Below are 19,205 nucleotides of genomic sequence, written 5' to 3' on the forward strand. Positions count from 1 at the left end.
GTGGTAGACTGGTGTAACAGACTTGTGTGATATACTTGTCCTTCCTAACATTTTGAGTCATGACAGTGGGCTAACTGTCATAATGTTGATACAATACAGGGGATAAGTCTCCCTTTAGTTATTACATACATATTTGAAGTGTTACAACTCCTTACATTCAAAAAAGCTTAGCATTATCTTATTAGTGCTTGATCTGGGCTGGATTTCACCAGAGCTAGAGTAGGCTACTACCAACTGCATCAGTATGTTGTGTAAAAATTCCATTTAAAGTATGGGTGTTTTGGGACCTATATACATTGGTGCCTGGGGGATCAATACATATGTTAGCTCACGTAAAGTATTGATTGGTCTTGTTAAAACTAGGCCTGTCAGATCTTTAGTTAAGTTATAGATATATTAAAACACTTAAGATGAAATCAAAAGAGTAAAGGAACGGGCATGGGGCAACTAAAGGAATTCAGTGAAATTGCTATGCGCTTAATTGGTTAAAGAAGTTGACGAGCTTCTTAATAAAATTTGAAACGCGTAGCATCGAGGCTGTCACCAGCTCCTAATTCCAAGGTATATTTCAAAGAGAGATCTGCGTCTATCAGCGCGCAGAGAGCGGAGCGGAAGCTTGCAATAGCCACATCGAGGAAACTACGACAGGACATACCGTGGAAGAGGATACTCCGCACCCCACACAGAATATTGCAGTAGTACCACCATCGTGTTACCATGGCACACCGGAATGGTCTCTGACTTAAACTATGCATGCTCTGTTGCAAAACATCATTCTCGCAAGACACTGAGTGTAAACACATTATGACATGCAGCTCACGAAAAAAAGTTTTCAAAAAAAGAGCAGACGACAGATGCAAATCGCTAAGAGGCTTTAAGGCTGGACTTGAAGCGAGTCACAGAAGATTAAGTATTGTCTTAAATTGACAACACCGAATGCAGCAGTCACTGGGAATGTATTTGGACAGAAAAGTCTTGTAGCAATTGCAGGTATTATTTCAAAAAAGAAAACACGTTTCTGCTTTGGATCAATAAATCAGTTAATAAGCCAGATCGGTCGGGTCCCGGGAGACTACTTGTCTGAAGTGGAAGGAGTGTATGGATTCACCGCCTGTCCGGATCTAACGGAGGGAGAACAGGTTACAGAGAACAGGCATTGGGAGAAAGTACAAGGTGAGTGCTTATGTTAGTATTTTAATTTATGTAGTTTATACATAAATTATTGCAAGGACATATTAGTGAACATTTATTTTTAAGAATTTCTTCAACTTCAGACCTTTGTGCTGTAGCCTTTTGTTGTTTTTGAAAGTCATAATGGACAGTAAGATGGGATTGAATATGTGCAACGTTATTAATTGCAGTTTATTGTTTGATAATCTGAAGTGGTTGCTGCTCTTTTTGTTCTTCAGCGGATTGCAGCGATGACATCTGTACGTTCATCCAGTTTTCCCAAAATGTTCCAACGTGGATTTAATCATTCTTCCTAAATACACCCTGAGAGACAGCAAATATGAAAACACCAGGATCATTCGTGTTAATTTTCCTCCTACATCAGGTGAGTTCTTGAATATTTAGGAGAAGAAAAGTAATAGTAGATCTTTGCAGATATGATGAACATTGCATCGTGTCTAAAAACTAATTAATTTAGAATTTAATGTATTCTGTGTATTAATACCCAAGATATAGTAAAATGTGTGACTTTGAATGAATTTTTACGTCTGTTTATTATATTATTATATATATTATTATATTAATAATTTGATAAATAATTTTGTAAATAATGGCTCATAGGGCTGCAATAAATGATTGTAATGCAATTGAAATAAAATTGGTGTTAAGTTTAAAATTAGTATCGTATTATTAAAACATCCCTGGCAAGTTTGTGTGATAAGTAGTCCCTGAAAACAGGATCTGACTCCGGACATCAGGAGCATTTTAATACAATATAAATATATTTAATATCGGTCATTATAATTACCATGTAAATGTTTATGAATCGCTGAAACGGATCTGCATTCATTCTGATACATTTCAATGTGACAAGCAGGGCTCCCCATTTAGCGGGTTCGATATTTCAACCTCTATTCTGGAGTTCCTCCAGTTACGGCTGTTCATGAAGCATTACATCTCAATGTTTTTAGGGTGAACGTTTTCAATGTAAATGTTGTCAGTTTTTATTTAATTGGTTTCAAAATTGGTTTAATTATTTATTTTTCAATATTTTTAGTTTCCACACATCACATGACAATCATGGATATTATATGTAGTAATTCATTCAATTATTTCCCTTGGATTTCTATGGATTTTAAAAATATTTAACCCTGGCATGTAATCCTGATTTATACTGAAACCCACTGAAGAGCAGCCTAATGTCCGGCCACATTACAATAACAGCTGACCACAGGGCTTAAACCTCCAAGTTCCTCATCTTTTCAGTAGTATATGATTTGATGACAAGGGTCATGTCAATCCGGGGTAAATTATGTTCTATTCTCCTGAAATTGTAAATCTTAATCTAGAGTGTGTAAAGCTCTCAGTGACATCATTATGTTTTCCCTGAAGGTTGCTTTAAGCTTTCCAAAGATGGATCAGAAAATAGGGAAATAAAACTTAATTATTCAGTATCAGTATGTAAATTGCAGAAGTTGTGCAAATGCTGTAAAGTCATAATCCCACACATACTTTAAGCAGAAGGCTGAAACACATGCAAAAATTGTCTGTTTTACAATATTGATAATTAATGTGCACTGTATAAAACTACATACTGCTGGACAGTGTCTGTATAAAATACATTTAATAAAGTAAAGGAAATAAACGTAGATGTACAATGCTAGTAAATTATTAGACATTTCACAGTGAAGGCATATAAAGGTATTAACATTTTAACATGTGTGGCTGGGTAATGTGTGGCAGGGTAATGTGTGGCTGGGTAATGTGTGGCAGGGTAATGTGTGGCTGGGTAATGTGTGCCAGGGTAATGTGTGGCTGGGTAATGTGTGCCAGGGTAATGTGTGGCTTTGTGGTTATGGTCCTCTTCTATGGCTCTAGTGCCACTCTTCCCCCTAGAGTCCAGCCTCCATGTTGACCTCGCTCCCAGTGTCCCAGCCTCCTTGTGGGCCTCCCTCCCAGTGTCCCAGCCTCCTTGTGGGGCTCCCTCCCAGTGTCCCAGCCTCCTTGTGGGCCTCCCTCCCAGTGTCCCAGCCTCCTTGTGGGCCTCCCTCCCAGTGTCCCAGCCTCCTTGTGGGCCTCCCTCCCAGTGTCCCAGCCTCCTTGTGGGCCTCCCTCCCAGTGTCCCTGCGGCCTCCTGTCCCCATGCTCCGTCCCTGCGGACCCTCTCTATCTTTGGACATGTTGTCTGTGCTACACACACACACACACACACACACACATCCCAATAATAAGTCAAATAGGGAGTCTGTAGCTGTGGCATCTGTGTTGGTCCCTAGGGAGAGATAAGAGGGTCAGAGTCTTCACAGGAACCATTCTCTCTACAACAGCTGCTGCAGACCATCTGACAGCACAACAATGTATATTAGGGCAGAAACACTTGAGCTGTGCTCTATGAATTTTCCCTCTAATGTTTCCCCCCTCACCCTATCAACCTGTTATACTGAGGTAGTAGATCTTGTATACCTCTTATAGTGAGGTAGTAGATGACATAGACATGCTATATTGAGGTAGTAGATCTTGTATACCTCTTATAGAGAGGTAGTAGAGACATAGACATGCTATACTGAGGTAGTAGATCTTGTATACCTCTTATAGTGAGGTAGTAGATGACATAGACATGCTCTACTGAGGTGGAAGATCTTGTATACCTCTTATAGAGAGGTAGTAGAGACATAGACATGCTATACTGAGGTAGTAGATCTTGTAGAGCTGTTGTAGTGAGGTAGTAGACTGTGTACATGTTTTTAGTGAGATAGTTTATCTGTAATAATGAGGTAGGAGCTCATGTACACCTGTTACTATGGATGTATTTCAGATCCTCTTAAAAAGTTTCAGAACTTTAGTTAGTGTGCTTTGAAGTAGACAAGTGTGACTTTTGTATGTAGACCTATGCAATAAATCATTAAAATAAATAACAAACTCTGGGACAATATGTATTGGTTCTTACGACGTCGCCAAGTAGCACCACAAACTGTCCAGGAATGCACTGATGCCCTGGTCCAGGTTTGGGAGGAGATCCCCCAGGACACCATCCGCTGTCTCATCAGGAACATGCCCAGACGTTATCCGGAGTGCATACAGGCACGTGGGGGCCAAACACACTACTGAGTCACATTATGAGTTCCCTTGATGAAATTCATGCAAGTTGGAACAGCCTGTGATTTATATTGTTTTCTTTGAATTTCGGTGTGAGTTTGTATCCACACTACTCAAAAGAATTAAGGGAACACGTAATCATCACAATATAACACCAAGTCAATTAAACTTTAGGGATATCAACCTGTCCGCTTAGGAAGCATAAGCAATTGTGAATCACTGTCACGTGTTTTGGTGCAAATGAAAGTGACAACAGGTGTACTGGAAAGGCAACAGCCAGACAACCCCCCACAGTCAATTGCTCTCTCCTTATCCTTCCTGACTGATTCTTCTCTAGTTTTGCATTTTGCTAGTGTCCTTGTACTACTGGTAGCATGAGGCAGTACCTGCAGCCCATTTAGGTTGCATAGGTAGTTCAGATCCACCCAGCATGGCACATCCATACGTGCCGTCGCAAGAAGGTTTGCTGTGTCACCCAGTACAGTCTCAAGAGCATGGAGGAGAGACCAGGAGACGGTCCTTTACATAAGGAGAGCTGGACAGAGCCGTAGAAGGGCATCAACCCAGCAGCAAGCCCGGTATCTGCTCCTTTTAGCGAGGAGGAACAGGAGGAGCAATGCCAGAGCCCTACAAAATGTCCAGGAGCTCACTGATGCCCTGATCCAGGTCAGGGAGGAGATCCCCCAGGACACCATCCACCGTCTCATCAGGAGCACGCCCAGACGTTATCCGGAGTGCATACAGGCACGTGGGGGCCATACACACTACTGAGTCACATTATATGTTCCCGTGATGAAATTCATGCAAGTTGGAACAGCCTGTGATTTATATTGTTTTCTTTAAAGTTTGGTGTGAGTTTAAATCCAGCCTTCAATTGGTTGGTGATTTTGGTTTCCATTGTTATGTCATTTTGTTCTCAATTAATTATGCAATGTACAGTAAAGATTTTGTTCTTTAATTTGTTGATTTGTTCATCGAGACCTGATATGTGATTTAAGTGTTCCTTTAATTTTTTGTAAATGAACCATGTTTTGTTGATAGAAACCTGTAGTGACCAGAGAAAGTTGTAAGGGTTTGTCAAGGACAGCAGTTAGAGTCCTGTTTTTCTAAACTGTACATTGTGTATGAACTCCCTCTCCAGGGTCTGTTCAGCCCTCTTCACTGGGCACAATTAGCTCTGATTTCATTATATATTTATTGTATATTTAAAGGCAACAGTGTCTATGTAAGAACTGTACAGTGGGGGATTAGGAGCTGCTGCTTCTGATAATGCTGCATGGACTGATTGATTAGTTTTTCAGGAAGCTTATGTCAGAAAAACTAATCCGTCTTTGGATTGTGCCAGCCTTGTAAGGTTTTCCGCTCTGCCACTTTATCATTGCAGTGAATTACAGAGCTGCTAGGCTGTGATAAGGCTGGTCTTTTTCACAGCCCTTCCCAACGGACAATAAAAATGTGGTTTATATTCTTGTGAAGCAGCTGTAGCCTGGTCGGCAGGCCCGGCTTCGCATCACTCTCTCACAGGACCTGCCTCCAGAGGCACCACAACTTTTACTCTGCAAAACACCCCGCAAGTCAAATGGGAAAAAAGGAATATATCGGAAGAAATGGCTGGTAACCCAGGAATTGTTGTGGAAGTGATTAAACAAGGATTTGAGTGTGGTTGTCTGTAAAGACGAGAAACGGTGGATTTGAGGAATCATTTGGAGCTGATAAGCTGCTGATGTGTATCTGAGCTCATATTGAGGTCACAGCTTCACAGCCAGAGGACCTGACTAAATCCATCAGGAACAATATTGTCTGTGACATTTTCAGTCCTGATACCTGATGTTTTGTTTGTTCCAAACGTTGTGATTTTCAGAGTAAAACCTCTTCAATTTCAGTTTAATAATCTTTAGTTAATGTAGACCATTTCTATGTTTTTGCTATTTAACCATGTAAGTCCAGTGGAGACATTCTAATTCTACATTTTAAATGACAACCAAGCCCAAGTCATATAACTGCAAGAGCACAGCAGAACTATGTAAAACATGTCATACAAATATAGAAATTATATACACATATACATGGGAAATAAACATAATCATCAATTGACAATATATTCCATGAAAGTCTCGGTTTGTAACAGTTATTAGCAGCAGAGCATATAAACAAATGAAGACAGTCAAACTGTCACATGAACAATTCATATGGGACAGTCGTTTGCAAGAAATCTTTGTGCTTTGTGCTAGCTGTGTGCTGGATGTGTGCTAGCTGTGTTCTGGATGTGTGCTAGCTGTGTTCTGGATGTGTGCTAGCTGTGTGCTGGATGTGTGCTAGCTGTGTGCTGGATGTGTGCTAGCTGTGTGCTGGATGTGTGCTAGCTGTGTTCTGGATGTGTGCTAACTGTGCTAGCTGTGTACTGGATGTGTGTTAGCAAGTTAATCAAAGTGCTATCTGTGTGCTACTGGTATTTTAAAGGAGGATGAGTTTTGTGCCATCAGGCTCTTAAGTGTTTTTATATGGATATGACATCAGAAATAATGACCAGCAGGTGTTAGGGATGGCCAGCCAATCATAAAGGATGTCATGGCTTTGTAAAATGATTGACCTTTTCTAATTAAATCAGTATTGCTTTCTTCTAGAAGACAAGATGTGCTAACAGGACGGCAGCTTTAGAACAGGCATAATAAATCTCAGTTGATTATCTGTTCTGTTTTCATTTTTCTCCTCTAAGTTGAGTCATTGAGGGTTTTCTTTCAGCTTGTCATTATCCAGCCTAACAAAGTGCTGTCAGCTTCTCTCTGTCTCTGCATATTTCTTCTGAGGTACCTGCTTGTCTTCACACAGCAGAGAGAACTAGGATCTGTGCCTCTCTTCTGTCTTCAAAGGGAATGTCGCTCTTGTCTGAATAAAGCTCTTGGAGAAGGAGCAAACGTTCTGTCAGGCTGGGCTAGTCCATTAAGACTGAGTTTTAAGGAATAAAGAAATCCTCTAAATAATTTTAATATGGCAAAATTTTTATGCTGGAATTAAGAAAATATCTTTAAATTGCAGTTAGAGTCAAAATAACAAACACAGTACTATGAAAATGTTAAGAACTGTGTTGTCCCGCTTGGAGATGACGGGATGAGACATGGCAATATTCATAAATTGGATAGCACAGAATTGTGATTAAAAGAGGGGATATATGGTAGAGAATTTAAAAACCAAGCCTCTGTTTCCAGAAGTATCAATCAATCAATCAAATTTATTTATAAAGCCCTTTTTACCACAGCAGTTGTCACAAAGTGCTTTACAGAGACACCCGGCCTTAAACTCCAAGGAGCAAACAACAGTAGTGTTGAATTTCAGTGGCTAGGAAAAACTCCCTAAGAAGGTCGAATTTTAGGAAGAAACCTAGAGAGGACCCAGGCTTGGAGGGGTGACCAGTACTCTTCTGGCTGTGCCGGGTGAGATATTAAGAGTCCAATTGGAATAATAAATACATTTCTCTGGGCTAAATCCAGAGTCTATTTGATTTTAGACTAGGTCAGAAGTATGACCAGGTGGACAAGGACAGGGACAGCAACGGGCCCCCCAAACCAGGTAATCCGCAGGTGTGGACCAGGACCTCATCTCCTCCTAAAATTTTAAACTGGAGGAGACTGAGAAAAGTTAGCAGTACATCCCTCACATCCCCCAGCACAATAATATAGCAGCGTAACACCTTGGAACTGAGACAGGGGGTAAAAAAATACATTTTCATTGAATAGTCATATTGAGCACCATGACCCAAAAAACTGTTAGATAACCTAACAATTGTTTGAAGCTTTGAATCTAGAGATGCAGATTGGACAGAAGCCCTACACTGATTGTTTTGATTGAAGAAATGCATACTGATAACATAAAGTGCTTGGTTTGAATGAAGAGATGCCAATTCAAGAGATACAGGATAGGGTTGGATACAGTGTAGGTGTAACGATTAGAGATAAATCTAGTGTAGTGGTTATGGTTAGAGACAGATAGAGTTTAGGGTTTGGGGTTAGAGATGGAGTGTAGGTGTTAGGATTAGAGATATACTGTATGTAGTGTAAGGGTTAGGATTAGAGACAGAAGGGCCCTCATTTATCATTCTTGCGTAGAAACGGGCGTATATGTTGGCGTAAGATTTTGCTTACACTACTCTCACCGCCTGATTTATGAATCTGTGCGTACCTTTAAAATCCAGGTGTACGCAATACCTGCCCTTGATAAATGCCGCGGCTGAAAACGATCGTCATTAGAATAACACGCCCCTATATATTCAAGTCTCCGCTTCCCCCACGCCCTCATTTTACGCCATGGACACACGGAAGACGGCAAAAAAGAGAAACTTCTCTGACGTGGAGATTGAGACGATCACCAGGGAGGTAGAAATAAATAAAATTGTTTCATTTTGCAGTTTAAAAAGCGGAATAAAAGATGATGATGTGATGTGGAGTACCATTCATTCACATTAATAATTGCATGACAATTTGTAATATTCGTCTTATTATTTCATGATATTTATTATTAATGACGTTTATTGTTATTTAGAAGAAGAATGTCGTTATTATTATTATTTCTATTATTATTTAAAAGAAGAAGAATGTCATTTTTATTTAATTTTGGTCATTAAAAGCCTTTTATTACGGAACCCAGTCCATGCGCAACTGCCGGGCCTAACCCTGAAACGTCATGTAAAGAGCACAGGCTCGCATCTGAAGGAATACATATAAATCAAATGCTTTGGAAAGTCACACAAAAATAAACACTGAAGTTTGTAATTATGTTGTTGTTTTTTTTAAAGTGGGTCATAATATATCATATCTTTTAGTTTGTCAGTACGTTAGGATTTTTTTTCCTGCGCATTTCCGCACTAACTCAAAACGTGCGTACACCACCTCCTGAGCTGGCGTAGGATTTGAGAGTGCCGTACGCCAACGTCCATATTGATAAATCTCAAAGTCACCGTGGTTTTGGTTGTACGCCAGGTGTACGCTGGAAATTTGGTGTACGCACTTTTGATAAATGAGGGCCAAGGAGTGTAGGGTTTGGGGTTAGATTCAGATGAGAGTGTAGCGTTTAGGGTTAGAGACAGATGGAGTGTAGGGTTTGGGGTTAGAGATAGATAGAGTGTAGGGTTTGGGGTTGATTCAGATGGAGTGTAGCGGTTAGGGTTAGAGACAGATGGAGTGAAGGGGTTAGGGTTAGAGACAGATGAGTGTAGGGGTTAGGGTTAGACACAGATGAAGTGCTGGGATTAGGGTTAGAGGTAGATGGAGTGTAGGGGTTAGGGTTAGAGATGGATGGATGTTCTCAGGACTAAGAGGAGGTTGTATCAAAAGCTGCTAGTCCATGTAGAGGGATTATCATTGTGATGATGCAATGAAAGTCAACACCTTGGGAATGTGCTGAAATGTGGTTGTATGGTAGGCGATGAGGACCCCGCTGCTGAGAAAGAGAGGCATAAGAAAGCCTGACTACAATTTGCAAAAACAAATCTCAACATGCCACCATCCTTCTGGGAGAATCTTGGACAGATGAGACCAAGTTGGTGTTTTTGGCAAATCACACCATCTGTATGTTTACAGAAAACGAACTTGAGCCTTTAAAGAAAATAACAGACCTGGAGGAGGTTCAGTGATGTTTTGGGGTTTCTGCGTCTTGGACTGGGTACGTTGAGTAGTGGAATAGCAAGGCATTCTCGAATACAATGTCAAATCCGGTGTCAGACAGCTGGGTCAACTTCCAGCAGGACAATGACACTGGATACGTACATGAGGTTTTTTATTTTCAATAACTTCACACAAATATTCTAAAAACTTTTTTTTGTTGTTATTATAGGGTATTGTGTGTAGATTCATGGCCAAAAAGAAATGTAATTAATTATATATGAAATCTATAACACAACAAAACAAAAAAACGAAATAAAACTGTATTATGATTGTAGCAAAGGATTGTTCAGATGTTGTAGAAAGCTCCTTGATCAGCTTCCATTCAGATTCAAACTGACCATTAGACTGAAGGTACGATGTAACTTGCACCATCTGTTGCTAAGTCAGTTATTGTTGGTTGTATGGTAGGAGATCTGGGAGAACCCCACCGCTGAGAGAGGCATAAGAAAGCAAAAACATGCCTCAACATGCCACAGTCCCTTTGGGACAGATGAGACCAAGTTAGGGTTTTTTGGTAAATCATACCATCTGTATGTTTATAGAAAACAAAATAAAGCCTTTAAAGAAAATAACACCTCCCCCACAGTCAAACGTGGATGAGGTTCAGTGATGTTTTGGGGTTTGCAGCCTCTTGGACTGGGTACCTTAAACTTGTGTATGGTATCATGAAGTATGCATTCTGGAGTACAGTATTGAATCCAGTGTCAGATAGCTGGGTCTTTACCAAAGGTTATGGTAAAGACCCTTTCAGCAGGACAATGACTGCTACAAAATGGAACGGCAGGTAAAGACGTGATCTATTGTACATCATAATTAATTATAAACAGAAAAAATTAAAGAAAGTGGTTTGAGTCCTTCTTAGGGAGTTTTTCCTAGCCACTGAAATTCAACACTACTGTTGTTTGCTCCTTGGGGTTTAAGGCCGGGTGTCTCTGTAAAAGCACTTTGTGACAACTGCTGTTGTAAAAAGGGCTTTATAAATAAATGTGATTGATTGATTGATTCAATGTTATGGACTAATCTGGATATCATTGATCAGCAGTGAAGTGTGCAATCTTTCATTGTGTAACACAGAATATATATTTTTTGGACTATAATTTATTGCTAAACCGTTGGCCTATTTTAGAACCAGATTTGAGCTCACATCACAGGCTGGCAGTGGCCTTTAGATTGCAGGATTGTCTAAAACCAAAGCCAAGGATCTAGCGAGGAACCTCTCTGTGTCAGCTGTCATGGGCAGCCTTGTGAAATAGAGAAAGTAATCCCATTATTGTCCAGATCCATGACTGTAAACGGTTAGAATTCTTTCCACTGTAATTAGTTTTGTGGTTTCCAGTTTAAAGGTGTGGATTTTTGAGTGTGTGTGTGTGTGTGTGTGTTTGTGAGAGTGCTGCTGAATGCATGAACACCTGTCTGTGCTGTGTTGTGTGTTAATGAAGAGTGATGTGAGCTGGGCTGGTTCAGCTATCGCATCAAAAGTCCAATCATTCCCAGATTCAGACTGGCAACGTCCCAGGGTCTCTCCTGTTTTCCTCCTCTCACTAACTACCTCTTTGTGTGAATCATTATAAATAAAATGCAGTTTGATGCTGGGAGGGAGTGCTTAATTTAAATGCAAAAGCTTGTCATGTTTAAATAGACAAGAGCCATCAGAATCTATGAGTTCTTTCCAGTGCAGTGACATTGTTACATTCAGACATACACTGCGTGCAGAATTATTAGACAAGTGAGTATTCTGATCGTATAATTTCTATGCACATTTTCCAACTCCAAACCATATAAACTTGAATACTCATTGGATGAAATCATTTTCAGGTGATGTGTATTTGTGTAATGAGGGAGGGTGTGACAACAGTGAATAACACCTGATATCAAGGTGTGCAGAATTATTAGGCAGCTTCATGACCTCAGGTAAAATGGGCAAAAAAAGAGATTTAACTGACACTGAAAAGTCATAAATTGTAAAATGCCTTCCAGACGGATGCAACACTCTGAAATAGCTAAAGTATTGAGGCGTAACCACCGGACACTCAATTGTTCTGTTGTGAATAGTCAACTGGGCACAAAAATTGCATTGGAGAAGAAAATATGCAAATTAACTGCAAAAGACTTGAGTAGACTTAAACGTGAAGCTACCAGGAACCCATTATCCTCCAGTGCCACCATATTCTAGAACTGCAACCTACCTGGAGTGTCCAGAAGTAAAAGGTGTCAAGTGACATGGCCAAGGTCAAGAATGCTGAAAGAAGACCACCGCTGAATAAGGTTCACACGTTGAAGCGTATAGATTGGGGAAAGAAATACCTGAATACCATTTTTTCAAATGTTACATGGACAGATTAAATGAGAGTGACTCTTGATGGATGAGCCTGTGGCCATCACTAATCGGTCACTGAATATTTTTGAAAGGCCAGAAATGTTATTTTATTTTCATTTTGTATTACTTATTTGTTGCACTTACTCACGTGAGTTATAAACAAGTGACTTGGAGAAATTACTTTTGTAATTCTGCACATTTATGTATTCCCCTAAGAAAGATCAAAATGAATTTTCCCTTTGTTAAACATTCAGGTTTGAGGTTCAATTATATTTTGGATTGACTGAGAGCATTTTATTTGTTCAACAATAAAATCAATTTGGAGGAATACGCACTGTATGAAAACCGTTCTGGTTAAACAGTCTTTCCAGTGCAGTGACATAGTCATTCAGACATATGAACACCGTTCTGGTGAATACAGTCTTTCCAGTGCAGTGACATAGTCATTCAGACATATGAACACTGTTCTGGTGAATACAGTCTTTCCAGTGCAGTGACATAGTCATTCAGACATATGAACACTGTTCTGGTGAATACAGTCTTTCCAGTGCAGTGACATAGTCATTCAGACATATGAACACTGTTCTGGTGAATACAGTCTTTCCAGTGCAGTGACATAGTCATTCAGACATATGAACTCTGTTCTGGTGAGTACAGTCCTTCCAGTCCAGTAACACAGTCAGTCATTCAGACAGCAGTGTTTACCCCTTTCAGTGATTCCCTCTGAATTAAGTTAATGAACCTTCAGACAAAGAAATTTAGCAGGGAAAAGGATTCCATCACAGAAGTGAGGTTGATTTCCACAGAGTAGATAAATCCATGAGATAAAAAAAAAAGCAGAACTTCAATGCTTTTGTGGAGCCAGAACCACCTCATCATGCTCCTCTGTGAGGCCTATTAGTTATTATGATCTAGAGGGAAACATCTGGAGCTATTGAATATTATGTCTATAACCGTGGTTCCATGGTGGAAGGAACAAGGTGCAACATTGAAAAATCAAAAGGAAAACGGCTTGGCCAAATTGAAACATCAAGCTTCCAGTACCCTGCTGTTCTAGCTGCTATAAATGAACTTGCTCGTCTTTCACTTCTCTGATTCAGAACCGCTAATGTCACACATTACAGTACAACTGGGTTAGACCGGTCAAGACAACCAGAACTGCCTCGAGGAGCAGAACAAAAACTGTGTGTAACTCAAGGAGCAGAATAAAAAAAGTATCTTTCTTCAGGACTTTACTGGGCTTGTCTGCTCTGCCTCCTCCATAGATTCTGTTTTGGTTTGAGCTCCTCCAATGTCATGGAAGAGTGGCATGCTCTTTTTTGGGACATCTGGATGGGAGGAGGAAAACTCCAGCTCAATCTGGACTTATTTTATACAAAGTAGACTATACTGCCAGTTTATACAGTGCTGAGAACAAGTATTTGATACACTCAATCAATTAATCAAATTCATTTATAAAGCCCTTTTTACAACAGCAGTTGTCACCAAGTGCTTTACAGAGACACCTGGCCTTAAACCCCAAGGAGCAAACAACAGTAGTGTTGGATTTCCTACTTAGTAAGTTTTTCCTACTTACAAAGCATGTAGAGTTCTGTAATTTTTTATCATAGGTACACTTCAACTGTGAGAGACAGAATCTAAAACAAAAATCCTGAAAATCACATTGTCATATTTTTAAATAATTAATTTGCATTTGCATGGGTAAAACCTATGTGACACAAGACAGATGGGCAGCATCTTACCACACCCCTTTTTCAACAAGTACTGATGACTGTTCATGTATTAAGTTAGACACTCCTTGGACGATTAATTTGTAAGCATTTGACGCGTCTTTCTATTTGCAAATAAACTGTTAATTGTGCCAATTAAATTTTGTCTCTGTACTTCCTGCTTCTGATCAGTGAAATTGCCATCACACAAGGCCTTCCCTGGATGGCAGGGTTCAGCCCGTTCCTGGGTTAGGGTTAGGACATTTATACGCTTGGGTTTTATCATCATTAACAACAACTGACACATCATGTTGTATTACACATGGACCACTACCGTCTCACCATTTCATGTAAATTTGCATTGACAAATATCTTAATGATGATTCTATGATATTGTATTACTCATATTTTTGTGTAATATAGATTTGGTCATATAGGTTAGATGATATAGATTGTCTACTGTCAACTGGGTTGTTTAGGTTGGGTCATCTAGCTTGTGATATATACAGTGGAGTGAACAAGTATTTGATACACTGCCGATTTTGCAGGTTTTCCCACTTACAAAGCATGTAGAAGTCTGTAATTTTTATCAAAGTTACTCTTCAACTGTGAGTGACGGAATCTAAAACAAAAAATATGATTTTTAAGTAATTAATTTGCATTTTATTGCATGACATAAGTATTTGATACATCAGAAAAGCAGAACTTAATATTTGGTATAGATACGTTTGTTTGCAATTACAGAGATCATACGTTTCCTGTAGTTCTTGACCAGGTTTGCACACACTGCACCAGGGATTTTGGCCCACTCCTCCATACAGACCTTCTCCAGATCCTTCAGGGTTCAGGTCTGGAGACTGGCTAGGCCACTCCAGGACCTTGAGATGCTTCTTACGGAGCCACTCCTTAGTTGCCCTGGCTGTGTGTTTCAGGTCGTTGTCATGCTGGAAGACCCAGCCACGACCCATCTTCAATGCTCTTACTGAGGGAAGGAGGTTGTAGGCCAAGATCTCGCGATACATGGCCCCATCCATCCTCCCCTCAATACAGTGCAGTCGTCCTGTCCTCTTTGCAGAAAAGCATTCTACAAGAGGTTTCCACCTCCATGCTTCACGGTTGGGATGGTGTTCTTGGGGTTGTACTCATCCTTCTTCTTCCTCCAAACACGGCGAGTGGAGTTTAGACCAAAAAGCTCTATTTTTGTCTCATCAGACCACATGACCTTCTCCCATTCCTCCTCTGGATCATCCAGATGGTCATTGGCAAACTTAAGACGGGCCTGGACATGCACTGGCTTGAGCAGGGGGAACTTGCGTGCGCTGCAGGATTTTAATCCATGACGGCGTAGTGTGTTACTAATGGTTTTCTTTGAGACTGTGGTCCCAGCTCTCTTCAGGTCATTGACCAGGTCCTGCCATGTAGTTCTGGGCTGATCCCTCACCTTCCTCATGATCATTGATGCCCCACGAGGTGAGATTTTGCATGGAGCCCCAGACCGAGGGAGATTGACCAGTTGTTGCCTTCTCACCAAACTGCTTGCCTATTGTCCTGTAGCCCATCCCAGCCTTGTGCATGACTACAATTTTATCCTTGATGTCCTTACACAGCTCTCTGGTCTTGGCCATTGTGGAGAGGTTGGAGTCTGTTTGAGTGTGTGGACAGGTGTATTTTATACAGGTAACGAGTTCAAACAAGTGCAGCTAATACAGGTAATGAGTGGGGAACAGGAAGGCTTCTTCAAGAAAAACTAACACGTCTGTGAGAGCTGGAATTCTTACTGGTTGGTAGGTGATCAAATACTTATGTCATGCAATAAAATGCAAATTAATTATTTAAAAATCATACAATGTTATTTTCTATGAATTTTTATTTTAGATTCCGTCTCTCACAGTTGAAGTGTACCTATGATAAAAATTACAGAGCTTCAAACCCACAACCAATCAATCAATCAATCAATCAAAATGTATTTATAAAGCGCTTTTTACAACAGCAGTTGTCACAAAGTGCTTTACAGAGACACCCGGCCTTAAACCCCAAGGAGCAAACAACAGTAGTGTTGAATTTCAGTGGCTAGGAAAAACTCCCTAAGAAGGACCAGACCATAAGTTGATAATAATAATAATAAATAATAATAACTGCATTTGTATAACGCTTTTTTAGGACAATTACACAAAGTGCTTTACACACAATAAAAATAGAAATACATTAAAATAATAATAAAAACATATATATTTTTTAAAAACAACAAAGAAAGTAAAAAGATAAAATATTAGTGAAAGCCATCGTATAAAAGTTTTTAGGACATGTTCTGGCACCTGTTTACCTTAGTGATATGCTTAAAGATATTCCCATTCCCAGAGATCCCAACCTGATATGCTTAAAGATATTCCCATTCTCAGAGATCACAACCCGATATGCTTAAAGATATTCCCATTCCCAGCGATCCCAACCCAATCCCTGAGTCAGCATTCAACATAAAGTCCTTTGTAACCTTAACAAGAGCAGTTTCAGTATTGTATTTCTGATAAAAGCCTGACTGGAATTCTTCCAAAATAAAATTGTGTTCCACCACCTGTAAAAGTTGCTTTGCTACAACTATTTTGGATAAGAAGGGCATCTTGGAAATTGGCTTGTATTTATTAATCAGAAAAGAAACCAGGCAAGCCTAGTTTAGCTGGCCCGCAATTATAAATGTTGTTGCCCTTACTGGATTCAAACCCAGGCCTCCCACATGAGAGACTCTATCTTTAACCACTACACCACACTTTTGTGAGTGTTGGAATAGCCTCTCAACATTAGATCATTTTGTCAAGCATTAACATTATGCCTAGTTTGAATATTTCGCTAGACAACATTAATCATTGTGTTAAACTAGCACTTCTTGTTATGTTTACGTCCACCACAAATAGCATCTATGAAATGTATGGCTTTTGCCACTGACCGTTTTAAAAGCTTACTAGTATCTACTAACTTACTACTTGAAATATTCATAAGAATTGAGCAATTGCTAGCAAACCTGTTGATGAACTGTACACTGCCACAGCTATTTCACTGTATGGCACAACAACATTCATTTTTCTTTCGTTCGTGAATGATATTAAAACAATAACTATCAATATACATGACGATAACTGACTTTTTCATCAAGTGAAAAGATGAGAGAATCGTGGAAACCCCTACTCTTTTACTGCCCAAGGGGTTGTGATCTAGCCTATATTACCCAGAAGGACATACACGGATGCTTTGACTGCGATGAGATTTGAACATGGAACCTATTGGCTGCAGGTCCACGTCACTAACCACCACGCTATTGAACAAGGGGTAATAGGTTAGTCACTCACTCACTGTAATGTAAGAGACATTTGCTCTTCTTGGCCGTCTCCACATACGCGGTCCGGCAAAAACAGAGGTGTCAAGATTAGTTTTTGTAAGAAGAGGCTGAACACATGCTGACTTAAATTGTCAGGGACACAACCTGTATGGAGAGAACTGTTTATAATGGAGAGCAGTTCCAATAATTAAGACAATACTGTTGATTTCTTTATGCAGTCTGGGTGGTATAATGTCTAGAGGGCAAAAGGAGTGTTTTAAATGAGATGTGATATCTAAAATGTCTTCTAATACAATTGGAGTAAAATAGTTAAATAAGTTTAGACATGGGTAAGGCACTTCAATACGGGGCAGAGTATGGTTTATCATAGATCTAATATTAGCAATCTTCTGATTAAGAAAAGGTTAAGAAATGTTCCCAGTCTGCAGCAGTCTGTGGCCCTAGCTGGTGCTGGATTAACAACACGGTCAGTAGTTCTAAATAAGAACTTTGGATTGCGACAATTTGCTGCAATTAGACCAGAAAAATAGCCAGCCTTCAGACCTTTAATTACCTTTTTATAAGATAATAGCAGCTCCTTCATATAGATGTAACAGATGTAGTTTAGTAATTTTCCATTCTGCTTTTCTACATGTCTTCTTCAGGTTTCATATGTTCTCATCTAACTATAGGTTTGGTTGGTTTTTATACAGTATGTTAGGTAATATAGGTTAGACGATATAAGTTGTCTTTTAGTTCTGGTGATATAGGACATAGGTTGGGTGATTGATATAGGTTGAGTGATATAAGTTAGGTTATATACACTGACCTAAAGGATTATTAGGAACACCATACTAATACTGTGTTTGACCCCCTTTCGCCTTCAGAACTGCCTTAATTCTACGTGGCATTGATTCAACAAGGTGCTGAAAGCATTCTTTAGAAATGTTGGCCCATATTGATAGGATAGCATCTAGCAGTTGATGGAGATTTGTGGGATGCACATCCAGGGCACGAAGCTCCCGTTCCACCATATCCCAAAGATGCTCTATTGGGTTGAGATCTGGTGACTGTGGGGGCCATTTCAGTACAGTGAACTCATTGTCATGTTCAAGAAACCAATTTGAAATGATTCGAGCTTTGTGACATGGTGCATTATCCTGCTGGAAGTAGCCATCAGAGGATGGGTACATGGTGGTCATAAAGGGATGGACATGGTCAGAAACAATGCTCAGGTAGGCCGTGGCATTTAAATGATGCCCAATTGGCACTAAGGGGCCTAAAGTGTGCCAAGAAAACATCCCCCACACCATTACACCACCACCACCAGCCTGCACAGTGGTAACAAGGCATGATGGATCCATGTTCTCATTCTGTTTACGCCAAATTCTGACTCTACCATCTGAATGTCTCAACAGAAATCGAGACTCATCAAACCAGGCAACATTCTTCCAGTCTTCAACTGTCCAATTTTGGTGAGCTCGTGCAAATTGTAGCCTCTTTTTCCTATTTGTAGTGGAGATGAGTGGTCCCTGGTGGGGTCTTCTGCTGTTGTAGCCCATCCGCCTCAAGGTTGTGCGTGTTGTGGCTTCACAAATGCTTTGCTGCATACTTTGGTTGTAACGAGTGGTTATTTCAGTCAAAGTTGCTCTTCTATCAGCTTGAATCAGTCGGCCCATTCTCCTCTGACCTCTAAGCATCAACAAGGCATTTTCACCCACAGGACTGCCGCATACTGGATGTATTTCCCTTTTCACACCATTTTTTGTAAACCCTAGAAATGGTTGTGCGTGAAAATCCCAGTAACTGAGCAGATTGTGAAATACTCAGACCGGCCCGTCTGGCACCAACAACCATGCCAACAACCATGTAGGTTGGTGATCGGTTTACATCTTGTTTTTTATTTATTTTGAATGTTATCCTTTAATGTACCTGGTAATTTTGAC

The 19,205-nt window shown here is 40.1% G+C and overlaps 1 protein-coding gene across 1 annotated transcript in view; it reads left to right on the forward strand.

Annotated features, from left to right (window-relative positions):
- Positions 1-580: 580 nt before the first annotated feature.
- nxph2a (neurexophilin 2a) overlaps positions 581-19,205 on the forward strand; it is a 29,899-nt gene continuing 11,274 nt past the window's right edge. Inside the window, exons 1-2 of the mRNA XM_010866889.3 lie at positions 581-1,173; positions 1,410-1,555. Of these exons, the coding sequence (XP_010865191.1) occupies positions 1,511-1,555 (45 nt within the window). The 5' untranslated portion in view covers positions 581-1,173; positions 1,410-1,510. The remainder of the gene's footprint in view (positions 1,174-1,409; positions 1,556-19,205) is intronic.

This window comes from Esox lucius, chromosome 20 (genome assembly GCF_011004845.1).
Source record: "Esox lucius isolate fEsoLuc1 chromosome 20, fEsoLuc1.pri, whole genome shotgun sequence".
Lineage (NCBI taxonomy): Eukaryota > Metazoa > Chordata > Actinopteri > Esociformes > Esocidae > Esox > Esox lucius.